We start from the raw sequence: 12601 nt of genomic DNA on the forward strand, positions 1-12601 counted from the left end.
TTGCAGCTGCATTCTAATATGTAAACCACAAATTCACTTTTACAGGTTAAGTGATATTTTATGTTCTGTGGTTTTGAGCTGAAGGCTGTCACATAAGAAGTTTTATTCACCCCATATGTGCAAGCCTTACAACTAGGGCATTTATAAAAACCTTTCCGTGCCAAGGACCAACCCATGTTTTCCCTGTATTCTGGGCTACTCTTTACCAAGACATCCCCCATTGAGGTAGCCTTTCTGTATGTGATTGCCGGATAGTCAGGGAGATTGTTACCAATTACAGGGTCTTCTTTGACTAGATGCTAATTGCGCTGAATTATTTTATGCAATTCCCTATGCTGGCGATTATAAGTCATGATTAATCTAGGTGTTTCCTCAGATGTTTGTATGGTGCCTGTACCTTCCGTTATGGGGGCCTCTATATTGCCCAAGAGTTCATCCCTCGATTTTAATCTAGATTTAACAATTGCCGCATCCAGAGTTTTAGCACTGTAACCTCTGTCTAGAAATCTACATTTGCTTTCCTGTTGATGTTTTTTCAATTCTCCCTCATCACTACATATTCTACGTAGCCGCAGCATTTCCCCATAGGGGATGCTGTGGATGAGATTGCTCGGATGTGCACTGCTTGCATGTAGCAGGGTATTCCCTGCAGTTTCCTTTCTAAACAAAGTGGTCTTAATCTTGTCTTCGTCAATTTTGACTAACACATCTAGGAAGGAGACCTGACTGTTACTTATGTCTGATGTGAAGCATAAGTTTACATTGTTGGTATTTATGTTGTCAATGAATGTCTGTGCGTCCTCTTTGCTACCTTTCCACACTATTATCAAATCATCAATGTACCGTAACCATAATACAATGTTGTTCCTACAGGTGTCCTGATACTGCCCCCTGAGGACCAGCTCCTCCCACCAGCCCATAAACAAACAGGCATAACTGGGGGAGAAGCTGGCCCCCATGGCGACACCCTGAACTTGGCGGTACATCTGTTTGTTGAAAAGGAAAAAATTGTGTTCCAAACCAAAATGATAACATATCAATAAGCATTTTGTTATGCATCGTAAATTCAATAGGTCTTTTAGCCAGAAAATATTCAACAGCTCTCACTCCATCTATATTCCTGATACAAGTATATAATGAGGAGACATCAAGGGTTATGAGATGGTATCCCTTCTCCCATTTGACCTTTTCAATTTTGGACAAAAAGTCTCCAGTGTCTTTTATATAGGACTCTAATTTACATACATGTTCTTGCAGGAAGAAGTCTATGTATTGTGACAAGTTTTCAAGTGGACCATCACATGCCGCGATGATCGGTCGTCCTAGAGGTGTCTCCTTATTTTTATGTATTTTTTCGGTATGAAGTAAATCACTGGCGTGCGAGGATGTTCTTTTTTAGGAATTTGAATTCTTCCATATTTAGGAGACCCAGACTTTTCCATGCCAGTAGTTTACTACATAATTCATCCTGCATCTGTTTATATTTGATGGGAGAGCTGTGGTGGTAACATTGTGTATCGCTGAGCTGGTTGTTTGCTTCAGTTAGATATTGTGAAAGAGGCCATAACACAATGTTTCCCCCTTTATCCAAATTTCTTATTACCACATTATTTTCCTTCTTCAATTTTTCCAGCAAAAGATCATATTGAATTTGTTCTTTAGATCTTCTCCTTTTCGTCATTTGTATTTTGGTATGTAGTTTTTTAACTTGAGCGACCACTGCATCATTGAAAACATCTATTGAGTCTTTGGTCGTAATGGGCACAAACTTGGATTTTCTTTTGAAAGGGGTTTCTGGCTTTTTGTTTGCCAAACTCCTCACTTGTTGGGTATTGAGGATTGGGAATTCTTGTGAAACGTGTTCATTTTGTGACTCCATGTCATTTTGTGTACTGTTCTGCGTGTTGATTATACCTTGAACCGAAGTTAGTAGTTCATAGTCACTGGCTGCCAAATTCATAGTGATTCCAGCTTGGTCATCTCTGGGTTTGGTTTTTGATTTAGTTGCCAATTGTGATTTATGGAAATTCTGCAATTTCAGTTTACGTATGAATTGAAAAACATCTGCCCTTGTTTTGGTATACTGAAAATTGCTTTCAGGGCAGTATGAAAGTCCTAATGACAGCAGCTGTTTTTCCGCCATTGTCAAATCAATGTTTGCTAAGTTTATGATAGTATTTGAATTTGGGCTCATACTCCGAATTCTTACGTTTTCTTCACTTGTTTGTTCTTCCATGCACCGCGGCCCCATCCCCCTCGCTTCGTGGCGTTTCCTCTGGGCGGCCCTCCTCTCCCCCCTGCTCCTTGTTCGTTTTTTGCCGGCTGTTTGTTTCCTGCTGAACGCAATGTCTCACGCCGGGTCTTGCGGATATATTCCAGCTCTTCACCCATAGTTAATCTGGTGGTTTCGGCTGGGTCGTCACCACCTTCCGATCCACTTTCCGTATAAACGCTAGATCCCGATGGAGAAGATGTTTCCAATTTTGTTTCTCTCACGGGTTGTGATGGGTGAGAGGGTTGCGGGGTTTGGCGGGTCTTCTCACTGTTTGGTTTGCCAGAATTATTTTTTCGCATGGTGTCATATTTCCTTGAGAATGTGAAAATTCTTCCATTTTCATAATCTTCCTTGTCCCTCCTAAATTTGTACGCCTTACGATTTTTTATTTTGTCTTCTTCCTTTTTTAATTTGTGTTCCATTTCCTCCTCAAACTTTGCTTTGGACGTTTGTGGGTCACTCATTGCCTCTATTTCACTGCGCATGGTATCTATTTTCGGAAGAATTTCTTCCCGATCTTTTTCTGCGTGTTTCACCAGTAATTCCACTAGTTTTCTGGAGGAGTCTAAATTGCATTCCGCCCACTCAGCCATTAACGTGGGATTTGGAGTGTCATATGAAGGGGCAATCATGATTCTTAATCCCCTAGGTATTCGATTCACCTCCAAGTAACGACGAAGTGATTTAGCCTCCCACCATTTGACTATTTCTGTGCGCATTAATTTCTCAAGTGCCTTATATTTGTCCTTTAATTCTGTCCCTTCAAATGTACTTTTATCAATGCTTGTTTCTTTTGTTTTTGGCCAGGTTGCCTCATTGGAGAACAGCTCCTCCGCTGCGCTCTCTCGATCCTTTACTGTTGCCGCTGACATGGTTGCACGATTATTTGTTAACTGTCATTGACTTCACCCACCGCCTTATATATATATATATATATATTAAAAGCAAAGCATACTACAAATCAACAATTTTAAGAGTTTAAAATTTAACCAATTAATAAATATTAAGACAATCTCATTTTCTAAAGAACATAAACTCAGTAGAAAACATCATAGTCAAATTAGAACACAAATACATTCAATAATAAAATGAACAATCTAAATGAATATCTAAAACACTAATTAGAAGTGGAACAATAAGAAAAGAATGACAAATAGTATGTGAGGTGCACTCCTTTTGACTGGGGTAGGTTCTAGATCGCAAGTTTGTGCTGTTCGGGTATATGCCCTCACAGGCCTGATGGGGGAATTTGTTGAGAAGAATGAGATAGGGAAGACATTGAGGGGGAAGGGAGAACGGCTGCAGTTACTAGTAAGAGAAGTTCTCACCTGTGTGTTGAGCAAATGTCCTTTTTGATTGCGAGGTAGGTGAATGTAGTTCGCTTAACATTGCAAGTTGTCCAATAACTTCAAGGCTAGTGAATTGCCTCACAGTTGGGTAATGCAGTGCATGGTACGTATTTTGCTCTTTTCCTATATTCTTTCAGGTCAACTATGTGTTGTCTTGTGCAGAACGTGTAGCTCTGCATATGCAGGTGTAGTGCCACATGGCAGATAGAAATTGCGTTTGGTGAGCAGCTGTGCTATGTTGTGTGATACACTTTGGAGATGAGTTCCAGCCTCCAAAATTGCCTCTGTCAACATTATGAAGCTGTTAAGTAGCTGTACATCACCACCTTCATGGAATAATTCCTTGTGACATCTTTTCCAATGTCTGTGCCATAGTCTTATAATGCACAGAAGAACATACTTCAGCTGCCACTGGCTGCACAATTTCCTCCACAATTCGGTTCCAGTTACATACAAAAGCGAAGAACTAAAGACTGTCACTGAAGTTTTATAATTACCTGCCTTTACCATGATGCATTGGGGTGAACTGAGTGTTGGGATGTGAGACAGTATACTCCCACCCTCTTTTTGTTTGAAACAGCTACCTTGAGCGAATGAGCTTATAAGCTGTTGATGATGCACCTGCGCCCAGCGAGTGGTAAAGAGACCTGAGAAGACTTTGGGCAGCATTTCCATCACACTTCAAAATGGTGTGTTGCTCTCTACTGAAGAAGGACAACTATACCCAAACACATGTCTAGAGATACACAGCACTGGGTGAAAAACTAACGACTGTCACTGAAGTAGTTATTACAATGCACAGCATTTTCCATGATGCATGGGATGAACTGACTGCTGTGATATGAGGCAGTCTGCTCCCACTGTCTTTTTGTTTGTCCAAGAGTCCTTGAGTTACTGTACTAATGAGCTCTGGCTGATGCACTTGTGCCCAGTGAGTGGTACAAAGACCGGAGAGGAATTTGAGCAGCTTTTCCACTATCTCCAAAACAATGTGTTGCTCTTTAGTGAAGAAGGTCACCTATCCTGAAATACTTGTCTAGAGATACACATTACTGGCTGCACCAACAAGGGTGAAAAACTAAAGACTGTTACTAAAGTTTTATCATGCACTGCCTTTACCATGATGCAGTTAAGTTGAACCGAGTGCTAGGATGTGAGGCGGTGTGTTCTCACCATCTTATTGGTTTCAGTCTGCCTTGTTTGTACAGTACAAATCCTCTACCTCCTGCTCCTCTTCCTGCATGGACTTATTTTTGACACTTTGTAGAATGGGTTCAGACACAATGGGCCTAGTATTTATTTGTATTTATTTATTTATATTTAGAAATTTGCATAAAACGCAAACATGTCATTTGGGTATTAGAGTGCTCTACATAAATATCAGATCTTGGTTCACGTCTTCTAATATCAGGTTTTGCAATTGAGTGAATTCCAAGACATTCAAGATACTCTACACAGGAAATCAGCATCTAGGTGAAATATTTGTGGCGGGATGTTGATACATGTCTGCTAGAGTGGTATAGTATCCTTGGGGGTGGCCTCCTGAGGGTGGAAAGCCTCACTACCAGAAACGTATGTTCAGAAACTTACTTTATGAATCAGTTGAGTAGAAGCTATCTGACTTTTTTCTTGAATTTGTGGATTGATGGCTTGGAACTAATCTCAGATGGGAATGAGTTCCATATTCTCGTTGTAGATCCGGAGAAGATGCTTGTGTAGGTCTTCCTTGTCTTGAATTTGGCAGCTGGGAGAGTTAACTTCCTCCTGAAAACTTGAGCTTATCTGTTAGATACCTAGGTTCCTTAAGGTGCCGGGCCTTCTGTATCATGCACATTATCTTCAATTGTATCCTGGCTTCTGGAGGGGGCCACTGGAGTAACTTCAGATATGGTGTGATATGATTGAGACATATTCGTCCAGTTATTAATCTCACTGTGGGATTTAAGATTACCCTTAGCAGTGCCTTGTGTGTTTTTGACAAGTCTGTTAGCGTTGCGCTGCCGTAGTTTAATCTGGACATAACCAGAGATTGAACTGCAAGCCTGAAGTGTGTCAGTCATTCATGTAATGGTGGGGGCAGGAGGTTGCGAGAAGAGTGGGAATTCTGTTTTCATTGGGTTCAACTTGAGACAGTTCCATGATAGCCAAGTTTGGGTTTTCACCAGAATGTCATTTAGTCAGGTGATATCTTCCTGAGTTGAAGTTTTTAGGTAGAGCTGTGTGTCACCTGCTTACACATGGTGTGCAATGTTCACAATTTCCAGGATCTTAGTCAACGGTTCCACGTATAGTTTGAAGAGTGTTGGAAATATGATGGATCCATCCTCACCGGTTACATCTTTGATAGTGAGCTTCCATGTTTGATTCATTGAGAATGATTATTAAGAAAATAGGTGAACCATTTAAGAACATTACCTGAGAACACCATTCTGTGTTCGAGTAGCTCCACAAGGCAGTCATGAATGATTGTGTTGAATGCCGAGAAGAGACCTAGCAGTATGAAAAGACAGGAATGGATCTGATCAAATAACTGTAGTGTGTCGTCCATAATGTGCAAAATGGCTTAATCTGTGCTTTATCAGGGTCGAACTCCTGATTGGCACATTTTGATTAGATTTAATTGCTCAATATGCTGAGTTGGTTCATAGTGAACATGTGTTGCTAATAGTTTTGCTAAGAAGGGGGTGTTGGATATAGTTTAAAAAATAAGCAATCTGGTATAATGCATTTAGCTAGAGATGCGGTTGTGATTATTTTCAAAATGGAAGAGATGAGTTGGCTGAAATTTCGTACAATTGTAGAGGAGATTGGGTCATTGAAGTGTGAAGTTGGTGTCAAAGCCATGATGTTCTTGCTGATTTCCTAGCCATCTAGTGAATTGAATTAGTTCCATGTTGCTTCATGTCTGTGCTTGATGGGATATATAGAAACCTGAGTGCTGCTGGATTTTGTGGGCTCTGTATGATCTATGCGTTCACTGTTGTCATTGTAGATTTCTCTCTTAATGTTCATTATTATCTCTTCAAAAAGAGGATGCAAATGCTTTGCACTTCTTCATAGACATATTTGTGATGATGTTAGGGGTTTTGGGGCCAACCTGTTTGACAATCTCTAACAGTTTAAATGGGCTATTAATAACTGCATCAAGTTGAGTTCTGAAGAAGCAGTTGTTGATGACCTTGTGAAAGCTTGGACAAAGATTGTACTGCTCTGTAGCTAAGCACTGTCGTTCTCCACTACTGTTGCAAGAGTGTATGTGGGTACAGTTGTGAGAGCTCCAGAGACAAGATAGCTTGATCTGAATTAGGCAGTTGGTGTTGTGGTGGCAAACTGAGTGATAGTTAAAGCACACCGGAAGACATTAACAGAAGTTCAGGTTGTTGTGGTAGTTGTGGCCACTGTATATTCTATAGACACACGCCTACGTCCTGACCTGGGTCCTGTGCTCACTGCGCCATAGGAACCAACGTTACCTCACTGATGAGGCTTAACTAGGCTGAAACTGATCCGGGTGTTCCCATCTAGAGAGAACCTGGCCTAGCAGCATAGGTTAGAGTCTTCCTTGTGGGGCAGGGCTAAGACTGGTTTGCATATGGATTGCTATGAATAGATAAATACAACCAGAGAGGAAGGGTATAAAGGGCTACTCTCCTACCCCTTAATCACAATTCTTAACAACAAAAGAGAGCCTATTATTGTGAATTCCTATAGAGACTATATGTCTAAGTGACGAAACACACAGTGACTGAATTAAATGAAATGGGTGGCTAAAAAACTAAAGGGACAGGGAGAAAAAACAATTTTCTTAAAGAACCCTCACTCACCCTAGTGGTGACATGCTTCATCATGGGGTTCGTCACAGGAGGGACTGAATATCCCCCTGTGTGCTTCAACGCCTGCAGTTACAGCGGAGCAGGTATGTCAGCAGTGAAGTGTGTGAAATCAGTGAATAAGTGGTGACAATAAAAGATCCCAACTTTTTTGTTTGTGACAGTACAACCAGCTGAGTGGATGGAGACCCTGGTTTAAATAGAACTTCAATCTATTTTTAACCACATACTGCTTGTTATTCCCTTCGCTGTATTATTACATCAATGGAGTGTGTTAGACCAATAATATTGTCACAATATCGTGATTATTTCAATTGCGAAGTTAGCGGTCTAGTCGTCTGGTGTACACTGTAGGAAGTGGATAGTGAACACGGAAGTAACTAGCGCAATCGGGTTAACTTCCAACCATGAATGTACGGCAAATATTATTTACAGATCGGCTGATCTGTGAAATCAGAGATTCAGAAAACTTCTTGTTAGTTTTTTCTCCCTGTCCCTTTAGTTTTTGGCCACCCACTTCATTTAATTCAGTCACTGTGTGTTTCGTCACTTAGACATATAGTCTCTATAGGAATTCACAATAATAGGCTCTCTTTTGTTGTTAAGAATTGCTATGAATAGAGTCATAAAACTACAGACTGGAATGTGATCACCGGTGACTTTGATTAATTTAACCATTTCTTCCATCAGTTTGCTGTTTGTTGTAGAAGATGCCCTAAGTGTAATGGGTATGCCCAGATGTGTATCATGTGCTCAATGTGTCACAGGACCAGTTATATCTCACTGTTGTGGTATACGTTGGCCAAAACAGGTCTGGTGTTGCTTGTGTTTCGATCCAGAGTAGACCTGCCCTAACAGTTCAGGTTGAACTGTACCTTTTGGAGCTGGACTCATTTGCATATGACAGATCTCTGATGAGAGTGGCAGAGTGGGAGAAAAACAATGGATTGGAATGAGGCCTGCGTGATGAGCAGTGGCTGCAAATAACTCAAGCATTGCTTTCATCACTCTGTTGTTTGTTGCAGTAGACACAATGATTACACTGACTTGATAGGATATCTTGCTCTTTACGTGTCTTCAAAGTGGAGGTGAAGGTGCATACCTCATAGAGGACAGTTCTGTATATATTCTGCAAACAAATAGTGGTGGATTGTTTATTGTCATTACTTTGTAATCTCAGGGTATGCAGCAACATTGTGGTAAGATTATGAGCCATCTGAAACGACATAGATTTAGTCTGTGCCACATTGCTGTAAATAAAGCATTCTAAATTCATCACCTATGTTCACTAGAACACATTTCCACTGACTATGGGAACGTTATTAATATTAAAGGTACAAGGGAGACTACTGCTCTAAGAAACTTCCAACAACTCCTCACTACTCGTCACCTGAGGTCAGGGATAAAGGCTAAAGTGTGATTTAACTGTCATTGTTCTAATTTGTTTTGCAGTTTTACATAACTTGATGTGTATGATAAGAGGTTGATGTAATTTTTGTCCCTCTAGCTCCTCGAGATACTGAAAGTGTGGACTTACGCCTGGTTAATGGCGGACAGAACTGTGCTGGCCGCATAGAAGTTTATTATAGAGGCGCCTGGGGGACCGTGTGTGATGATTTCTGGAGTACAGCAAATTCACAAGTTGTGTGCAGACAGCTGGGCTGTGGAACTGTCCAGGCGTCTCCTGGAGGGGCCTTTTTTGGTCAAGGAACTGGAAGCATTCTTCTAGATGATGTGCTCTGTAGAGGAAAAGAAGCTCACCTGTGGGACTGTCCCAACAAAGGATGGAACATACATAACTGTCTCCATAGCAACGATGCTGGGGTCATCTGTTCAGGTATTTTGCAATGTATCTACTATAAAAAATCAAAAGAAACTCACCTTCTTCTTATCTATAAATAAAGAAGAAGTGTGGTGTAGGGTGGACATTGGGTGAATGCATTTTTGGATGTTTGATGTATTGTTGAAATATAATGTAAACTGCATTCCTGTTAATTCCATATGAAATTAAATATATGGTAAAAAAGGGTTTGATTTAGATCTTGGTGGACTGGTTACTCTCTCACAACTGTGAAAACATCCTATCCGTCAAAATATGAGTCTCCTAGGATATATTTTGATTTATATTTCGGCATATGAGATATCCATCTCTGTTGTGATGCAATTACTCATCCTCCAAGATCTAAATCAGGCTTTAAGTGTTAGTGTGTAAATTAGTGGGTGAATTGGGTCGGTTGGAAGTCTGCGTTCTGCAATATAGAGCATATATCTGGTTTGTTCTGCTCTATAATATGAAGTATCTTAGTAGTTTAAAGCTAAGAAAAGTAACTATATGAAAATGTTATGTGGTTGTGACAGCGATAAAGGGTAACCTGGGATTAAAAGTGGAGCTTTCACTACCTAGTAACTAAACTAGAAGTGATTCTTGAATTGAAATGTTGTGTAAAAAAAAAATGAAAGAACTAGTGTTTCTCACATTGTGACAGATGAAGTAAGCATAATATGGTTTGTTCTAAATAAGTTGGAATGATTATTGCCCACAGTAAGGGGGTGAGTGTGTTGTGAAACTGCTAAGGTACAGCAGGAAGGGAAAATCCTGTTTGAAAGTAGGACAAAGGAAGAATTTACTTTCATTTTTTAACCTGTATAAATGCCCTAGTCACAATAGGAGTGGATGGGGTGAGGTATTTACCTTATATGGCAAATGCCAATGCCTTGAGATGAGGTGTATGTATGGTGCTTTAAATTAAGCAACAAAGGCAAACCATGCAGAATTTCACATTTATTGTGGCAAAACAAATTTTACATGTATTAGTATTTCCCGGGCATTTTTTCCAAGAAACTGGGTGGCTTGACAGACACAATTTAGCTTAGGAAACTGTATAGGCATGTGGTAATACCATGAAAGTGAGAATCTTCATATTTGCTGTCACAGGACCACTAGAATTTAGTGTCTCACAAGTGATCAGGGCTTGAGAGGACGGAGATAGATCATAACTGGCCTCCTCGAACTACTACTGATGCTTATCACATATACAAAGACTTCAAGAGTTTTGGAGGGAAACATATATAAACTTCATTTGAAATCTGTGTTTAATTGAATTCCATAATAGATTAAGTTTGCATATGAATTTCTTAATATTTTTCCTCCATGGAAGATATATTTTATTGCTGTGTCTCTTCGTGTCTTTTAATGTATGTTATTAACTGTTAGTTCTTCTTGGGATGGCAACATCTAAACTAAATAAAACAACTCCTTCCACTAGGGATAAAATACAGCAAAATACAAGCATAGAGAAACATTTCCTCATAAGTTAATGATGCACCAATGTGATGGCCTACACAAATGCTTGGGCACTAGGTTATCGATTCAATCGTCGTTCTACTCTCCACAAATGGAGCACATGAGAGGGTGCAATAGGAAAACTGTTTTTGAAAATGTATTTTATTTTCTTAATTAGCTAACCAATCATTACGTTGTTTTTTATTACAGGGGCAATTACATCGATTACAGCAACACGACCAACATCCACTACTACACAAGCAGGTAAAAGCAGTCAGATGTGAAATGTGACTGCACCTTTTGAAATGTATTTAATGATTCTGAAAACAAAAGACTGCAATATTAAGCTGACTGACAGAATTCTGTTGTGTTTTAATTAGATTGTATGTATGTATAGAGGTATGTATATATGTTTCTATTTTCATGGCTTGAATCTAGCCACAAGGCAGCTCCGCACTGTACAGGGTAAAATACAAGCATAAAGCCAACTAGTACTAAGAGAGTCTGGTGTGCGCACTGTTGTGCATTGTGATGTAGTGTTCTTTAACCCCTTGCGTGCTGGTAACGGCTCCCGTCCGTCATGGCACACAGTGCTCGTGTGCTGATGACGGCCGCGAGCCGTCACGACCACGCCCGCGATCTGAATGTGCCGCACAGGAGTGGAATTCTGGCCGCGGGCAAGGGGTTAAGCTTCTCAACTTCACAATATTTACAATGTTTACCATTCACATAAGTTACAGTCTTCAAGTATTTCGCATTTAGGCTCCAATTACGAGTTTGGAAGAGCGAAATTACTACTTGTTTTTGTTAGTTATTTTCACTTCACCCAAACTCCAAATCCTTTTGGGTCAACATAAAGTGCACGTGACCATACTAATTAGAAAAATGCAAAAATACAAATGAATACATTTACATGCAAAATGTCTCAGAATCGCCGAGCAGTAAATCGTAGGCAGAAAAATCACCCTCAACATAAATTTCACGGTAATATATATATGTATATAAAATAATTGACACAAATAATAATGATGCACAATTATAAATGTCAGCCAACAACATTGTAAATATAAGGTTGAGGCCAAAAGTTTGATTAATTTCTCTTGTTAAATGGTTTAATTTCACTTAGAAACTCCCCCCCTTTTTTTAAATAAAATTAGAAAAAAACCACAAATACCAGAATGCCTAGCGAACCACAACAGGATGTGATGTAACATCAAACACTAAGGTCGCTTTAAATGATGTAAAAAAACTTGTGCAAGTGATCGTGAGCAAGGTGCTTGCAGCACCGAAACGCGTAGATCGAGTCTGTTATCATGGCTGAAGGATTGTAATAAATTAACTTGTGGAACTTAAAGGGAGTGCGCCCATTACTTTCGTGTAAACGGAGGAGTGTTGAATATATATATATATATATATATTATTTTCTTTTTTTTTTTTTTTAAAGCAAAGCATACTAAAAGTCAACAATTTTAAGAGTTTAAAATGTAACCGATTAATACATATTAAGACAATCTCATTTTCTAAAGAACATAAACTCAGAAGAAAACATCATAGCCAAATTAGAACACAAATACAGTCAATAATAAAGTGAACAATCTAAATGAATATCTAAAAACACTAATTAGAAGTAGAACAATAAGAAAATAATGGTAAGTAGTATGTGAGGTGCACTCCTTTTGACTGGGGTAGTTTTTAGATTGCAAGTTTGTGCTGTTCGGGTTTACACTCTCCCAGGCCTGATGGGGGAATTTGTTGGGAAGAATGAGATAGAGAAGACATTGAGGGGGAAGGGAGAATGGCTGCAGTTACTAGTAAGAGAAGTTCTCACCTGTGTGTTGAGCAAATGTCCTTGTTGATGGCGAGG

At 39.6% G+C, this 12601-nt stretch overlaps 1 protein-coding gene across 1 annotated transcript in view; it reads left to right on the top strand.

Annotated features, from left to right (window-relative positions):
* Positions 1-12601, top strand: part of DMBT1 (deleted in malignant brain tumors 1) — an 845773-nt gene that overhangs the window by 440956 nt on the left and 392216 nt on the right. The window contains exons 11-12 of the mRNA XM_086919609.1: positions 8962-9291; positions 10948-11001. Of these exons, the coding sequence (XP_086775735.1) occupies positions 8962-9291; positions 10948-11001 (384 nt within the window). The remainder of the gene's footprint in view (positions 1-8961; positions 9292-10947; positions 11002-12601) is intronic.

The sequence above is a fragment of the Lissotriton vulgaris genome, chromosome 5 (genome assembly GCF_964263255.1).
Source record: "Lissotriton vulgaris chromosome 5, aLisVul1.2, whole genome shotgun sequence".
Taxonomy (NCBI): Eukaryota; Metazoa; Chordata; class Amphibia; order Caudata; family Salamandridae; genus Lissotriton; species Lissotriton vulgaris.